The sequence below is a fragment of the Thunnus albacares genome, chromosome 17 (assembly GCF_914725855.1).
Source record: "Thunnus albacares chromosome 17, fThuAlb1.1, whole genome shotgun sequence".
In the NCBI taxonomy this organism is placed as follows: domain Eukaryota; kingdom Metazoa; phylum Chordata; class Actinopteri; order Scombriformes; family Scombridae; genus Thunnus; species Thunnus albacares.
In genome coordinates, this window is record NC_058122.1 from 5,519,165 (window position 1) to 5,536,820 (window position 17,656).

A 17,656-nucleotide genomic window follows, 5' to 3' on the forward strand; every position below is an offset into this window, starting at 1 on the left:
CGTTACAATTAAGAATAAACTACAAGACCCTGCTGATTACATATAAAGCACTCCATGACCTCGCCCCTAGCTACATTTCTGAGCTCCTTGTGCCCCATTCCACCTCACAACCTCTCCGATCCTCAAATCTTGGCCTTCTATCTATCCCCCTGACAAACCGCAAATCAAAAGGTGACTGCACATTTGCATTCCTAGCCCCAACTCTGGAGTCATCTTCCACAATCTGTTAGATTGGCTGAATCCTTGGACTGTTTTAAATGACGCCTCAAAACCCATTTAAATCTGCAAGCCTTTCTATAGACCTCCCTTCTTGTTTCCATGTCCTGCTTTATTTCATTCTGGTTGATTTCTCTCTAAGTCATGTTTGTCTATTTTGTTTGTCTATCTGTTTCAACTTTGCATGTGTCTGTGAAGCACTTTGTAACTGTGTGTTTTAAAAAGTGCTATACAAATAAAAGCTTACTTACTTACTTACTTACTTACTTACTTACTATTGATTTTGTTGGCTGAAATGACTATTGCTAACAGATTTTATCACCTGTTGTTAGCTAGTAGGTAATTAGGCTAATTTTAGCTTTACAAGTTGGTTAAAAACACTGTGTCCAGCTGACTTTTTAATGTTTCCAGCTGACTCATTTTAAAACAAGAATGCTGTAAAAGGTCTTAAATATGCACTATATGGCTAACTACATACATATTATGCTGAAAGACTTCATGTCCCCGACAAACATTAGCATCTTCACTAGTTGATGATCCATGTAGTAGATGTCGAATTACAGAAATATTGTTGCTCTTGTATTGCAGAGCTAATTAGTCCTATTTTTGTAAGTATGATGAGGAATATTTGTAAAATCATTTCATCATTTCATTCTAACATGATCTGTTTAGCTGCTTAGCTTACATACTTGGACAAGCAAGACAGAGGTTGGATTTATGCTTTATTGTTTGTATTTTTCAAACAGCAGGTTTCACTTTTAACATTACAAGAGAACGTCCCACTAAACATCCGATGTCCATGGATGTTTTTTGGGGGGGGCTTTGCCCTAAAAGCCAGCTTTGAGGACTTACCCACATATTCAGCAAATGTAATGATATCTTGGACAGCAAGTTTTGCTTGGGTTGCTGAATTATAAACCTCCCCAAATTCAGTAAAGCAGGACAGAACCACTGACATTAGCCTAAACTCTGATATGGTAGCATCCAGAACAGGCCTCCACACCATGAGGAAATACTACACAGTGGATGACCTAGTTGTGTGAACAAAGCTTTTTTTTTTAACATAACCTATAACCCCACAAAATTTTGTAGTATGACCCTTGCCTTGGAAGTAATGCTGGGTTAAGTATACTATCGGTCATGAGCTAGTTAGCCAGGCATGCTGCCACAGCTTATGTTAGAGCAGACAAACATACAGTGAAATCAATTTCTTTCTCTTGTATTTTTGGTTTTGGAGAGGTTAAAAAAAATCATCATCCAAACTCTTCATATTCAGAGTATTGCTCATATTACAGCCCCATGCGCAACATGTCAGCATGTGAAGACATTCAATGCTTGACAGGCCTGCAGTACCTAGTTACAGTTGATGGGGTTTATCTGTGCTGGATAGATCATCAATCATAGCTTGTCAGTCTTAATTGTTCTCAAGCCATGCTCAGCAGAAAGTGTCCTTGCTGTGCCATCAGAGCTTCATGGTGCTTGTGGGAGCTCTGGAAGAACTCCTTCCCCCTCTGCAGGTTCTGGGCTGACAGGAAATTCTCCACCAGAGCTCGCTGGATAGCCCTACGCTCACAGATTCGATGGCGAACCTCATGGCTTACATTTTTCAGAGGCTCCACTATCAGCAACCCACTAGGGCCAGGGCTCAAGGCTGGCAACACTTTAACCTGGTGACAGAGGGAGGAATTGTGGACTAATGCTTATGTTTTATATGTTTCCATGATCAGAAATGCAAAATTCTGCTGCTTTAAAATCAGTATCAGATTATTCTGCAGACCTTAAAATAAAGCTTAAGTAAACAGACAGTATACACTTGGCTGTCAGTTTATTAGGTTGATGAGCTATAATGACGCTTTAACATTTAGTTTTTGTTGAAAATGTTTTAGAGAGGTGCTGATTCAAATTTGTTGAAATTTTGGAGGGTGTTGAACTGTATGGGTGATTAAAAGTTGTCCACCAATGGGTTTCATAATGCCCAAGTTTACAGTCATCATATAATGGTCACTGGAAGTGTATGAAGTTAATGGTAATTAATTTAATACTATGGCGAGGTTGACCGTTTAATCCCTGGCTCTTCATGGCCTGGTGTCCTTAAGCAAGTCAATGAATTGCTTCCAATGGTTAGGACAGAGACTTGCATGGTAGCTCTGCCAGAATTGGTGTTTTTGAATGGGTGAATAAGAGGCAGATCAAATCTGGGGTCCTCAGATCAGGACTTACTGGTTGTCCCTTGCTCAAGGCTCAAGACAAAATGAGACCATGCTTTTGAGGTTGTAGGTCCTAAACTTCTGAACTCTGCCCTATTGGATTTCAGTTCTGCAGACACTGTGGACACCTTTAAAAAGCAACTCAAGACCCATTTGTTTAGACTTGTTTTTGTTTAATTTGTTTTGTTTATTTCTGTTTTTGCCTTATGTTTTTAGCTGGATGTCTGCATTTAATGTTTGTTGCTCTGTCTCTTATTTGCTTTTTTTATTTGCTTGTTGTTTGTTTTTATTGTGAAGCACTTTTTGACGTCTGCTCTTGAAAGGTGCTATATGAATAAACATTATTATTAGTTCAGTGGGTAGTAAATCTCTACACAGTGATCTGGATAACAGATTCTTTCACTTTCCCCTATTTATAAATAATTTAGAATGGTGTCATAAAAGTAGAGAGCAGTACCGTTTTGAGCAGATACTCTTTGTAAGCCTTGAGCAGAGGGTCAACCCGATGCAGGTAGTCCAGACTTAAGCGCTCTCCGGCTGAGGGGTTGGTCAAGCGATTCCAATGGAGAAAGGTGTGAATGTGGAGAGCAGCTCCATTGATCCATTGCTTCACCTGCACACAAAAGGAAACAAGAATGGCTTTACACACCTTCACTCTAACCCTGTTTTTAAGCTTTAACCCAGGGATTACTACATTTTGTTTGGACAAATTTGAGCCAGCCATACAGAAGATTCAGGATCGGCAAACCCAAGGTTAAAGCAAAGATTGTCTCACTTCTTAAATCTAGATGGATTGATGAATTATCGCAGGGTTAATTGGCCAAAAGCACTATTTATGATTTATTGGATACAGTGTAGCAAATGACACACAGCCAGATATGGTTAGCAGTGATACCAGAGGTAATAGCATTAATAGTAGTTGTGAAAGAAGCAGTAATAACACACAGACAAGCACCATTGTTAATATTATTTGTAATTCTATAGTTGTTTTGTTTCAACTATGAGGCTGACCCCAGCAGAGCTGAGTGTGATCCTCTCCAGCGACACCATCCTCGCATAGAAATCCATCAGCTCGGTCCGGAGCCTTCTCTCGTAGCTCTCCAGCAGTGCTACCATCTTGTCCTGGTCATTGGCTGTGCCAGGAACCTGCCATGTTAGATGATTGTTAGATTGAATCATGTCTTCATTCACGAGTTCATCACAAAATATTGTCAGATTGATAAATATAGCAGCAAGTGGACATTGATGAGGCCCAGGCCTAACTTGATCCATCATTTTGGAATAGTTCAACATTTCCACGGCTTTGGAAGCATTTTAAAATATAAATATAAAATATTTGCCTGTTTGTGTGCTTAACTGACAATTTACTGATCCTAGAACGGAAATGATGTCTAAAATACATAAAATCTCATATTGCACTTTGTTTTGATGGTGATACTAGTTTGACAATATGTGTTCTTTTAGAAAATATGGCTTTGTGGACGTTACATCATAACAAGTGTAGTCGATCATTTTTGAATTTAATGTATACTTGTTAACTTATAGGGTTGGCCTGGCTGTGGCACTGAAAAGTGACCAGTCAAATTTAAGGCTCAATCTCAAAATATGCATTGAATATCTCTGATATACTGTATGAAGTCTATACATGTTGCATGTAAAATTTAGCTGAAACTGAAAATATGTGAAAAAGCTTGAGCAAAGAAAAGTGAGTGATCTATTTTAAATTTCATAATTCATACTTATGTGTGGGCTTGAATAATGCAATTATTATCATTATGGTTACTGCACTGCTTGCAGAATCCAGCCACCTGTTTGAGGAATTCACTGGCAATGGAGCTGATGTCTGATCCTGCATCAGCCCCAAATATCCTGTGTATGGGATCTGGAGGTTGGGAGCGGGCCTCAGGGCTCCTTGAGCCCAAGCCAGTGGTCTGGTGATGGGCTAGCATCTCAAATAGAATAGAGAGGGCCAGGGCAACAACGCCCACACCCCCATAACTCACCTATAAACACACACAGAAAAACAATTGTACATAATCGTTTAGAGGTTATCCAAACCTTTTAGACAAAGTTGTATTTTCCACATTTATATGTTGTCCATTCGTTAGAATACAGTTAATGCCTCCGGAACTCGCACCCTACATTTCCATTAACATGTTTATCAAACAGTTCTGAATATGTGATCTTTTCATTTAACGGTGAACCACATGTGGACATGCACTCAGCTTTTTGCACATAACTCAGAAAAAAATGCCAAAATGTAAATGTACACAAATGTAAACTAACCTGTAAATCTGTCATAGTGGGTAATTGTATCTTTTTGTTGCCTCTTTAACCCCTTTGTCGCCAATAACATCTCAAGTACTTTTTGGCAAAATAATAATAGAGAAAACTCTGTATAACTTATATTTATGTCTCCCAAGATCACCTTCAATGTCCTGAATAGTGACAGGTGATGGATGCAGAGTGTACCAAACTAAACCACACAGCAGTATGATGCGTTCTCTGACCGTGGTGTTTCCTCCGAACAAGGTGTTGAGGTCTTGGTTGAAGGCAATCCTCTGCTGTCGAGTCATGCCGCTCTGCAGGGTGGAGTACTGCTGCTCCAGCACCGAGGATGAGTTCAGGGATAGCAGAGAGGCCAGGGAGGCATCCAGGGAGGCATCAGGAACCAGGCCTGCATGGCTGGAGAGTCACAGAAATCTGGGTTGGACTGATGTGGCCGAATTTTCAGAACTTATTTTATCACTCAGCTGCCTCACAACCAGCCTTACTGTTGACCACTGAGCAATTTTAGCTACATCTTTTTTTCAAGCTGCTCTGTATTTTAAAGACACAAGGAAAAAGTCAAATTGCTGCCTCTTTGCATACCTGGCAATGTTGTACAGACAGTCTATGGTCTTTGGAGAAGCACTGCAGTTTGTTCCCATTTCTCAGTATCCAGAGTGACTGAAGATAACTGCACAGAAAGTGGTGTGAAAATGAATAAACAGGAAAGTAGAGTTGCTGTTACTGGCAATTCAGCAGGAAATCAACAGTGTGTTCAAGTTTCTGTCAGTGGGTACAAAGTCTAGACACATGCAGGGTGAATACACACACAAACATGGCAAACAAACTGATCAAATACAGAGATGCCCCTACACATGCAGTACACCAGTGGTAGGCAAATAGTAACATGTGGGCCAAAGCTGGCCCTCCAGCAAAAACATTTGGTTCCTAAAGAAAGCTGAACTTTCATGTTAGTTTGCGTCAGAACCTTTGTCACTTTTACACATGCAGTTTGGTAGTGGAAACAGAGGAAAAATTTTCATATATGTTTACCAAATTTGTATTAATATTAGTTGCTCTAAATTTGTTGTTCCTCACTCATTAATGGGAAAAATGGCATTTGCTGTTGGATACAGTCCTGAAAGGAACAGTTTAATCTATCAATTATATTCTCAAATTAATAAAAATGAAAATAAAATATTGGAAAAATACAAGCCTGTGGAACAACGATGAAAAAATTGGCCCAAGGTTGAATGTAACTGCTGACTCCCTCTATATGAGGTCTAACGACAATGATCTGCTTTTAGATTAAGCTTAGAGAAAGATTACATTCAGTCCATTAAAATTAGCTTTAATGGACTGAAAAGTTAGTTAGGCTAGTGTAAGATGCAAGTAAGATGCAGGAAGTTCCAAATTTATCACATTTTCCCTCAACATATTTTATGTTTTCTTTATGTTGATAGACCAGTAGTGGTTTCCCTCACTTACTTATGTCAAAGCCAATAAGGGTTACTGTTGTAAAAAACAGAACTGAAATTGCTCCATGACATTGGGTGTTGAAGAATAACAGAACAATAAAAATGGAAAATTCTTACAATTAATAATTGTAATTAACCAGATTTTTCCTGTAGTTTTGTCTGCTTTAAAAAAACAACTTTTTTCCAGTTTAGTTTTTCAGTTTCTAAAATGTTGCCATTACTTGAGCACAAGCCTATATCTAACATAATACTTTGACATTTTGGGAAATTACATTTTGTACAACTAAATTCAGTAAATATGCTGGTTAACTTAGCTTACTAAGACTTGAAACAGTTGGCCTGGCTTTTGTGGAAGCTAAAAAATATCCACCAACTAGCAACCCTAAAGCTCACTAATCAACATGTTATGTGTAATTTTTAAATCTTTAAAAATTGTGTAAAAATAACGTTGTAGTTTTACAGGGGTACTTGCTCCAGGCTATTTCCTGGCCAGGAGCATTCCTGGAGTCTCCACACAAATAGTTTGACACATAACCCTCATAAAACCACAAGATCCAGTTTTACCCTTCAGAAATAACAAGCCAGGTTAGCTGTTTCCCCATTTGGGCTAAGCTTAACCTAACCAGCTACTAGTGATAGCAGTAGATTGGTATCAATCTAACTCTTGGCAAGAGAGCAAATAAGCATACAGTATTTCCCAAAATGTCAAACTAAAATTTTTACGATTGGCTACCAGTGGTTGCAGGACAGAATATGCCAGTGGTCCAAGTATTTATCCACTGAGCATTGAAAATGATCAGCTTGTCAAGAAGGTCAAAAGGAATAAATGAGCTTTGGACTGCAAACTTGGTTTTAGACTCCAGGCCCACCTGGTAAAAGGTGGGTATACTCTCCCCTGTCTAATCTACCATTATTCTACCCTTAAAGAACGAGTTCACAGTGTTTCAAGTCTGTCTTAAAACAACAGTCAGGTGCCCATATGACCACTGAAAGAGGTTTTCCTCACTGTAATCATTCCTCCTGTTCATACTGGCTGTTAAAAAGATCCCCATGCAATGTCCTAATAATAATAATAATAATATTACAATTATCAATGTAAGTGATGGGGGTCAAAATCCACAAGCCTCCGTCTGTGCAAAAGTGCATTTAAAAGTTAATCTGAAGCTTATTTGAGGCTTCAGCAGTCTGAGTTAGTCATATCAAGTGGATATCTGCCACATTTGCAGTCTTTTTAGCATAAAATTACCTCTTTGTGTTTCCTCAAACAGTGTTTCCTTGTTGAGCTGCGGTGGAAGTATAGTGACAAAAAGAGGGACACTGTAAAGTTGAAAGATATCTACTTGATTTGATTCATTTGGGCGACTGAAGCTTCATATTAGCTTCAGATAAACTTCAGATAAACTCAGATAAAATACATTTTTTCATGGGAGAAGGACTCTGGATTTTGGCTCCCATCACTTACATTGTAAGTGCATTATGAAGGGATCTAATGTTCAGTATGAACAGGAGGAATGATTACAGCAAGAAAAAACTATTTCAATGTTCATTTGGGCACCAGATTGTTGTTTTAAGACAGACTTAAAAATTGTGAACCTGTCCTTTAAGCAAAGAACTAAACCCACTCGCTTGTTCCATCTGTGAAACTACGAAAATACATACTGTCTGCTGGCTGTCAGTCATAGCAACTTTTAACAAAAGACATGAGGCAGTGCAAAGGGTTTGGTAATTCAGCCAACATTTTATATAAATACATATCAAGCAAAGCCTATAATATTCAAACAAATAAGACTGCATTTATGTGTCAAATACAAGCAAAACACGAGAAAGGAAGACAACAATAAGCAAAAACAGCAGATTCTATATTTATAACAACAGTGCTTACAGTAATAGCAGCCATAGCTATAGTATGAGCCATATCAACAATATGTGAGACACTTGATAGATAATGACTAATATAGAGGGTATGATATTGATTTCTGCCATCATTCAAACTGAGTAGACTAGAAATCTCCCAACAAAAGTACAACTTTAATTTTGCACATTTCTCCTACTGTCATGAAGAAATGAGAATCAGGTCTCAGTTTTATAGATTCATAGTTCTAAAAAAAGACATCATCTCATGGCAGAAATGGCCTGGTTTACAAACACAATCAAATCAATTGTCCCTTAGCCTGAGGCCAGTCTGTCCACCAAACTTCAGGAAATCCATTCTGAAGTGTTTCCTGCTGACAGTCACAGAGACTGACATAGGTGAAAACATAACCTCCGTGGCAGAGGTGATATAACCTCAACTGTGAATCAAATAAAGGCATTTATATCAGTATATGACACATCAGGACACGAAATGTAATACAGATTACATCAAAACACATCAGCCTGTATGAAACTACATGACCCAAAATGATAGCCCTATTCTGTGTGTGTGTGTGTGTGTGTGTGTGTGTGTGCATCAGAGGATGTGTGCACACAATTTTAGCATGACACTGTTACCATAATGAAACCTTACTTACATACACATAAAATTTCCCCTGTACACTATAAATGTACAGGTTGTGGAGAGTACCTCATTTAAAATATACACAATCAAAGTTAGTTAGCCCTACTTTAAAACATTGAGACATATAGATTTTCACTAAGCTAAAATAACTATATTGCTATGGTACTGCATGTTTATATAAACTATGTGGATATTTAGCTAATTAGTCACTGGTTGTTGTAGTGATTCTTCCTGTCCTTATTGGTCATAAAGTGATCCCTTCCTTGTGTGACTATAGTGTAAGAAACGAGGGACAAAATCAATGGTCCTCGCTTCAAGGCTTCAGCAGAATGAGGGAAACACTAAGAAGGAATTTCATACTAAAAAGACTGTAACTTTAGACAATACTCATTTGATTTGGCTAGCTCAAACTGCTAAAACAAAAGTTAAACTACTTTGCGTCAGAGGCACAGTCTATGGCCCAAATATAAATAACAGGGTAGCCCTACCACCAAATTCAAAACAGTTATTTATATAGTTATATAATTTATTATATAGTTATTAGCCCCAAATTAATTCACATCTTGTAATAGACTGTCTAACAGTGCTCCACAACTAAGAGCTATTCATATTTTCTTAATATTTTCTCTTTACATCAGTTATTTTTGCAAACATAGCATCTATTTATCAAACTCTTCAAAGCTCCTAGATACCCATAGTCAACCCACACAGGTGTTTTCACTTATGTTGCCTGATAGAGTCTATTGACCATATGTGTTTCAGCACCAAAGAAGTGCTCCAATTACATAATTTTGTCTTTTCACTTCCTGTCTACAGAAGTGGTGATGTGTTGCATTGTGTACACTTACTTCTGCTGCTTGGAATCATCCTGCACCTATATATTAGCAAATATCTGACCACTTTTATAACATGCAACATGACTAACAGAGCCGAGAGATAGTCATGATGGCAGGTCAGAATGTGTTGGTATTGTGTTTTATTTCATGTTTGTAACAATATGATATCATAATAGAAGTTGTCTTAGTGTGGTCATTAAAAAATGCGTGCTAATATGCTAATATGGTCATATTTATTCATCCAAAATACACATTGGAGATGTTGCACAGTGGAGACTCATTAGGTCCTGTGTTCCATGGCATGAGACAAGCTAATTATTCCAAATTTTATTATCAATAATAAATTATATTTCAGCTGCTCAGTGGCCACCAAGGCAGACTGTGGTTGTACTGGGCAGCTTCCAGTTGTGAATGTATGTAACCGTGTCAATGGGATCAGGTAATAACTGATCATGGTAATAACTTTTCTATTTAAAGTGGAATGTAATTTTACACAGGATTGCACAGATTGTCTCTTCAACCTGATTTCTGTGGTGGATGTGGTTGTGTCAGGCTATACTGTATGACCTCCTCAAATATATAGGCATGTGTTCCCAACTTTGAGAGAATTCTAGCAGGTTTTCACTGAACCGATCAGTACCTAGACTTTTTACTGGTATTTATTACAGCCCACAAAAGTTAAGAGACAAAGCAAATGGGCGGGCTGCATAGGCTAGCGTCAATAAGTGCACAGATGGTGCTTGATTGACATCTATCCCAGAATGACATCCGGCAAGACAATGTACACAGTTATCATTGTTATTAGCTAATTAGTCACATCATGTAATTCCCAGCATAGGTCTAATTAGCCAGAGTAATTGAAAAAACCTGTGCGGGTGTTCAGGGCCTTTAATTAGATATGACAGTGGGCTGCAATTTATATGGTCATGGCTTTTGTAGTCAGTAATGACCACTATACATTACCAAGACATTGTTTTATTAAAAGATATTAAGGCATAAACTGTTCTTGATTGTTTCCCCTTTTTTGCATGTCTGTGCATACATGTCATGGCATTTCCTGTTTATAATTGTTTGCAGTCAAGTTTGAATGCAGTGTGTGCGCCCATCTCCGTGCATACAGTATTTGCCCTTACAAAGTGGTCGTGGAGTGCTGTGCCGTGAGTGTGCGCAGGCGGTGAGACTGTGTTTGAGAGTGTGTGTGTATGAGGCTGTGTACAGCGTGTCTATATCTGGCAGACATCAGGTTGTACAGTAAAGGATTGACAGCAGCACTTAGGTAGAAGAGGACAGAGGACACCAGGTTAAAATACTGAGACAGATAGTACAAAAAATACAAGTGTGTGTCACCGTGTGTGTATGTATTGTTGAAGTGTGTGTCATTGTATAGGCCTGTGGGTGTCACATCGTATGTGCTTATGTCTGCAGTGGTAGGTGTGTGATTATGTGTGTTGTTATTCTGTGAGTTTATGCAAATGTATGAGTCTGCACAGCTCAGTCTGTTGGTGTGTGTACTAGCGCTTGTGTCAGTATGGAAACTAATATGTGCATTTTTGTTTGTGTCATTTTGTGTACTTGTCTGTGTGCTGGTATGTATTTTACTGTTTGTGTTTCTTTTCTCATTAAATGTGGATAATTGTGTATTAATACGTGTTGGATCATTGTGTGTTTCAGTGTGTGTAGTTGTATCTGTATCTGTTTCAGTGTTCAGATCCAGAGTTTGTGTGCTTGTGTCTATATGTTGCCCTCTGGTGTGTGATATAACATGAGAATATAAATGTTTGTCTGTGCTTATATCATCAGTGTGTGTTTCAGTTTCTGTGTCTGCCAAGTGTGTATCTACGTTAGTGTGTGTGCTGAATTTGGTCTTTACACAGATGTCACAGAATATTTCATCTCTCTCGGTGTGAGCGTCTGCTGTCATCTTTCCAGTCATGGACGGGGTCTTGGGGTGCTTGTCTGAGTGGCTAATGGGTTTATTAACATTGTGTATGTTAATATCTTTCTCTGACATCTGTATGCTGACATCAGAGAGCATGTTAATGTCTTCATGTGAGTTTGTTTCCATGTATGTTTCCTGTCTGTCAGTACCAGTGCCCAGAGAAAGAGAGAATATTGTCCGACCGACATGGAAGGGCAGCCAGCAGAGGACAAACGCCAAGACAATCACTCCTGAAGGAGATGAAGAGACAGAGAGGTACAGGAGGAGGACATTAGAATCATTGATACCTGAAGGTGATGAAAGAAGTTTCTTCCACTATTAAGCACAGATGCTGTGATTAAGTAGCCTCCAAGCACTGCCCTGATGTTGGAAAGGACTATAGTGAGCTTACAAAATACAGCTGCATCGATTAATTGATTAGTTGTCAACTAATCAATTAATAGCCAACTATTTTGATAATTGACCAATTGTTTTGAGTCATTTTTAAAGAAAAAAAATGTTAATATTGTCTGGTTTATTTGGTCTTTTGTGACAGTAAACTGAATATCTTTGGGTTGTGGACTGTTAAGGACAAAACAAAACATTTGAGGACATCACCTAGGTCAATATTTTTTACCATATTACATTTTAAAGACCAAAAAAGTAATTGATTAATCAAGAAAATAATCAACAGATTAATCAGTACTGAAAATAATCATTAGTTGTAGCCATACTACAAAGCGCATATTAGCTGTCCATATAATGAGAAATTCTACAAAGATTTGGAAAGGCATAGTTTGACATTTTAGGAGATATACTTTTTTCCTTTCTTTCCAAGAAGAATTCTTCCCAAGGCTTAGCACAATAATTGGAAAAAATGGGAAACAGTTAACTCTGTCCAAAGGTAACAAAATCCCCTTACCAGCACCACTAAAGTTAAAAAATTAACATGTTATATCTCATTTGTTTTGCTCTGACTCCAGAATGTTACTGTGCCCAGCCAAGAAAAAGTCTGGCACATAATCTCCAAAACCACATGTCGCTTTTACACTTCAGTTTTTGTATTGTTTGTGAGGTTTAGAGTTTCTAGTAGACAGATTTGTTTCCTTCTGACAGAGCCAGGCTATAGTATAAAAGGAACTTTTAGGAAAAACATTTATTCTCTGTCTTGCCAAGAGTTAAATGAGAAGATTGATACCACTCTGGGTAAATTGAAGCTAAACTAGGTGGTAGGTGGCAACTAAATCCACCTACTAGCACTCCTAAAGCTGACTAATTAACACTTTATACCTTACACACATAACCCCCTGTAAAATCACAACATGACATTTTTACACTTAGGTTTTGTATGGATTAAACAAATGAGATACAAGATATAAGGAAAATTCTTAATTTGTAAGATCAGATGCCTCAGCAGAGAGCCAATCTTGAAAAATGTTACAAAAGTTGTGGACAGTTATCTTCTGTTCTGTAAAAAAAAAAAAAAAAAAAAAAAAAAAAAAAGACGAGGTATTTGTTTTAATATTATAAAATTTAAATCTGGAGTATGGGACTTTTACATATAAATGAATGTCCATTACATTCAAGCCCTTGCCAAACCAGTTCACAAAATGCTGATTAAGCCTATCACCTCAAGGTAAATCTCTCTGTGTTTCGCAGTATACCAGAGTTTTTAAATCTGGTGTCTGTGGCGACTTTCCCACACTGGCGCACCAGTATTGATAAGTTTTAAGTCAACCAGCAATGATTGGTTTGCCAGAGCTAAAGGGGGCAGCAACCATGGATGTATTATGAGAACTGGATATAGCGTCGGAGGCGGGGCTCCATTCATTACTACGAAAGTTGCTCAGTGGTGCATGAAGCCAAAAAAGAGATAGGAAGAGAAAGGAAGAGAGCAACAGTTGTGACAGAGTAGGCTGCAGCAGGCTGCAGGCATACATCATAAGCATGCGTTGACAGTGTTTGTGTAATAACTCTCACTGCCAGAAGGGGGAAATGAAAGTTCTGCACTGCAGGTTCAATATTTTCTATAATAGATATATACAGGGCTTATCTATTATTTTTCTTTCTCTCTTCTCCATCACGCCACAACATTAAATTGTATATTACTGCTGTTACATGATGCAAGTAGTAATATTTTATCATTTCATGTTTTCTGACTGTTTCACTGTATGTTCTTGTTCTTTATAATAAAGCAAATACCTGAGTGTGTGTTTGCAAGTGTGTTTCCTCACCCAGCATTTTGACAGTGTGTCGGTGACTCTGGTCTCTACGGCTGCTCTGCGGACGGAGCCACAGTGTCCTTCCAATCAGGCTGTAGACTAGTCCCAGGACGCAGAGTGGTATCAAGAAGTACAAGTTGGAGAGAATCATCATGGCCGACAACAGGCCGGAGGAGACAGCATAGTGTGTGCAGCGACACTCCCTCATGTCAGTCTCTTCCCTTCCTCCTCCCTCGTCTTCTTTCATTGTATTTTGCTGCTCTCTATGAACTTCCATCTTTCCCTCTCTTTCTTCTTGTTTTTCATCTTTCATTTCTCCTCCATCTCTTTGTTTCCTCTCATCTATCTCTCCTATTCCCAATTTTCTTTCCTCTTTATCTCCAACCCATTTTAACTCCCCAAGTCTTTCACCCCATCCCTTTGTCTCACTTTCCTCCCACTTCATTCCCTCTAATCCTCTATCCATCAAGGCCATGTGTTCACTTCTGCTTTCCCCTCCACCTGTTATAAATCCTCCCTGTTCTCCTTCCCCACCTGTCCACCTTCCATCCTCCCTCCATCCGCTGATCGCTCGCTCCTCTCCCCCAACTTCCTCCACTCCAACCATGACCAACACCGGTGCTGCACTGACAGCTGCACCCAGCCAAAGGCAGCCAATAAGAGTCCTGGTTCTGCGCCGCGTCACTTGCGTCTTGGCCATGATTGGCCAGCAGACCGCCAGGTACCTCTCCAGGGAGAGGAAGGTGATATGGAGGATGGTACAGAAGGTGCAGCACTCTGAGAGGAACATGGTCAGCTTACAGGCAAGGTCTCCTAAGGGCCAGGGTCTGGGCCTCCAGAGCTAGCAGGGACAGAGACAGGACAATTATTTTACCTCAGTCTCAGTCAAATGTAAGCTGTAAACGTTGCTGAGCTTGCTGAGCATGTTATCAACTAGCTTTCTGTAGTAACATACACCTCATCAGTTGACAACAGTTTTGTTGAGTTACAGATTACAATAGAAAAAAAACCCAGTTCATGATAGCACATCCACTGTATGGAGAGTTTAGGCTAACGCTAGCAGCTCTGTCCTACTCTTTATTGAATTTGGGGAAGTTTACACTCACTCAGCCCAAGCCAAATTCATTATCTGAGATAGCGTTACGTTCGTCAAACATATTGGTTAATCCTCATCCTAAAAGCCTTTTCTCTTGTAACATTAAAAGAGAAAGGAAGTGTTTGAAAATAACAATAAACCATAAATCTATAACCTCTGTCTTGCTTGTCTAAGTATGTAAGCTAAGCATCTATATATCATATACTGTGATCATTGTTTATTGTGTTATATGTTATGTCTGTCTATGTGTGCTGTTGACACTGTGTACTGAAGGTTCTTTTCCATGATGTACTGAAAACAAATTCCACCAACTCTGGTCAAGTGGCCATTAAATTAAAGTGAAGTGAAGTATGTTCTTCAATAATGCCTCCATCTGAGTTTCGAGAGATTTTCCCAATACCCATTTTGTCACCTTACTGTACCCCCACAGTTTTGCTAGCATATTGTGATAATGTGTGATAATTACATAGATTCTGCTAAATATCAGTGTTATTATCACCTTTTTTCTCAAACATCTGTTTTATTTTCCAGTACTATATTTACAAATATGCTTTCTCCATTCCTCTAAAATACCCATTTCTTATTCCCTCCCCATGATCTTGTTTCCTTCCACTGCACCTACATTTAAGTACCAGAAGAAACCATAGAGTATTTTATTAGTTTCTGATTCGTACAACAAATTGACACTGTAAAACATGACCTGTATTATAAAGTGTTATCAATGTATTTACTCACACTTAAATATCATGTATTTTCCATGCCACTGTGCAGAGGAAATGAAAGAAGAAGGACATAAGAACACTGGGTATGACATGACTAGTGAGTATAATAGAACAAAACTTAATTTGGCAGCAGGGATCCCCCTGAGGGAAAGGTTGCGAGGGCTTGTTTAAACTACTATTGAAGCACACCGCTATTCTCAACAGAAGCAAATGCATCATGCCCCCCTATTCTGTAAATGCACCTTGAGGCAGAGCAAAACATCAGATATACAGTATGAGGGTCAAATCATATTGTATACCGCAACAACATGCGTGCATTAAGAAAAGGTGTACCTTATACAGATCCAGAGGCAGCAGCAGGAGTATCAACAGATCACTAACAGCCATGCTGCTCAGGTAGAGGTAGGTAGAGCCTCTCATGTGTGGACGGAGCCAAACCACCAGAATTGTTAGTATATTTCCCAGAAGACCAAGGAGCATCAGTGGAATGTAAATGACAGTCACACACACTAGAAAATGACAGCATTGATATGTTGTTTCAGAACCACTTTGCATGTATGTGAGAACTGTACACATTGTCAGCCAAGATAGGAAAACGAAGAATAACAAGTTTTGAAGGTTCATTCACAGATATCAATAATACTGCACCATGAGCTCATAAATACTAGCACAGCTAAAGGAATATTTTCACATTTTGGGAAATTGGCATTGCTTTTTTGCTGAGAGTTACTTGAAAAAATTGACCTGGTGTTAGCTTCATATTTATGTACAGATATGAGAGTGGTATTTATCTTATCATCTAATTCTAGGCAAGAAACGAAATAAGTGTTTCCCAAAATGTGGACCTATTCCTTTAAGACCAAAGTAAAGAGGAGAAAGATCTGATGGTGAGTTTTGAATTGTACTGTCCAGACACCACAGCTCCCTTTGTTATTGTTTATTTTATTTTAATTGCAAAAATCTTGGCTGATGCAGCTTAACATTTCCATTTAATTTCCATTTATACAACACGATCATGCATTAATACTTTTTTTTCTATGAGTTTTTACCCACCCAACTCAATGAATCCAAACATAGGTTCCTCCCACTGGCACTCGTTGTTTAAGCAGTTCTCCGGGAGGCTTGATGCTATGCCACAGTTTTCATCTTCACAACCACTGCCCATGTCTCCCAACTCCATTAGATCCATGATGACACAGGGTGAGGTTGGAAAGAAAGTTACAGTGGAGAAAGCAGCAGGTGAGAGGTGTGTGTCCCCCAGGTTACAGGGCACAGAGGTGACGCACACTGATGGATTTTCTATACCGTTCAATCACAGCTACACCACAGAGGATGGTGAGGGTGGAGAAGGGTTTCCTAGACAGAACAAAAGAAAAAAACACATTACAAGAAAATGCCACACACAAATGCATGCAATATAGACTTTATATATATATGAATAAAGGCACGTGCAGGCACATGTGCAAAAAGGATGTGTACATTGAAACAGCAAAATTGTCACTACTGATGCAAGTTAAACTCTTTTAATTTAACACTTCACACTATTGTTAATATTTGTTCACCATATTACTGTTATTCAACCCCTGTATTGACATTAAGAAAACTGCTGTGTGCATATGAATGCATGAATACTAGAGTACAATACATTTCAAGTCAATTATTCAGTGGTTTCAAACCTTTCCAGGTAACTAATTTGGTTCTTGTTTTCCATCACAAAAGCCATCATCATCATTAACCAATGAAAATGTCATCCTTATCATTATCATCTCCAACCACAAAAGCAATCTGTACCCAGACCTGTACATTATTGTTTACAGACGCAAAAATACACTCATGCACTCATGCACAAAGAAAAACGGGCACTTTAACTAAAGGTAAAATAAGATACTCACTGATTTAGAGAAGCTTCAGTGCCCGGTGTGTCTCTGCTGACATACACTTGTGCTTTGACTGTGACTTACAGTACACACCTACTGTATGATCTCCCTCTTTCACTCACTCTCTTATCTCTCTCTCTCTCTCTCTCTCTCTGCTCATGCCTTACTGTCGGCACAACACTACTATAAAAAAAAATCAAACTTATTGTCTTATCCCGGCCTGTATTCCCAAAACATCCTGTTTCAAGACCAAATGCATCAAAGCAATTAAGTAAGATGGACTTAACTTGCTGTTTCATTATGGTAGTTCTTTTATATA

General features: G+C 38.6%; 2 protein-coding genes across 2 annotated transcripts; both read right to left on the minus strand.

Moving 5' to 3' along the window:
* Positions 1-995: 995 nt before the first annotated feature.
* Positions 996-5,456, minus strand: LOC122967595. Its single transcript, XM_044332313.1, has 6 exons — positions 5,295-5,456; positions 4,934-5,108; positions 4,232-4,426; positions 3,435-3,569; positions 2,881-3,036; positions 996-1,883 (listed from the first exon to the last, which is right to left on the minus strand). Exons 1-6 carry the CDS (start codon positions 5,351-5,353, stop codon positions 1,641-1,643), a joined length of 963 nt encoding a protein of 320 aa, XP_044188248.1. The 5' UTR covers positions 5,354-5,456; the 3' UTR covers positions 996-1,640.
* A 4,989-nt stretch (positions 5,457-10,445) lies between these two features.
* Positions 10,446-16,810, minus strand: LOC122967291 (growth hormone secretagogue receptor type 1-like). The gene is made up of 5 exons (XM_044331850.1): positions 16,514-16,810; positions 15,794-15,969; positions 13,655-14,483; positions 11,582-11,671; positions 10,446-10,831 (listed from the first exon to the last, which is right to left on the minus strand). The coding sequence occupies exons 1-5, from the start codon at positions 16,647-16,649 to the stop codon at positions 10,632-10,634; spliced, it is 1,431 nt and encodes a 476-aa protein (XP_044187785.1). The 5' UTR covers positions 16,650-16,810; the 3' UTR covers positions 10,446-10,631.
* Between the last annotated feature and the right edge of the window lie 846 nt (positions 16,811-17,656).

Excerpts from the sequence above, each read along its gene's own strand:
- LOC122967595 (XM_044332313.1), bottom strand. The coding sequence starts at position 5,353 with ATGGGAACAAACTGCAGTGCTTCTCCAAAGACCATAGACTGTCTGTAC. Across the intron at positions 5,109-5,294 it reads TGTCTGTACAACATTGCCAG|CCATGCAGGCCTGGTTCCTG; the intron begins GTATGCAAAGAG and ends GTGACTCTCCAG. Across the intron at positions 3,570-4,231 it reads CCAGTGAATTCCTCAAACAG|GTTCCTGGCACAGCCAATGA; the intron begins GTGGCTGGATTC and ends CTAACATGGCAG.
- LOC122967291 (XM_044331850.1), bottom strand. The coding sequence starts at position 16,649 with ATGGATCTAATGGAGTTGGGAGACATGGGCAGTGGTTGTGAAGATGAA. Across the intron at positions 14,484-15,793 it reads TGCCTCTGGATCTGTATAAG|CTCTGGAGGCCCAGACCCTG; the intron begins GTACACCTTTTC and ends TGTCCCTGCTAG. Across the intron at positions 11,672-13,654 it reads ACACACTGTCAAAATGCTGG|GAGTGATTGTCTTGGCGTTT; the intron begins GTGAGGAAACAC and ends CATCTCCTTCAG.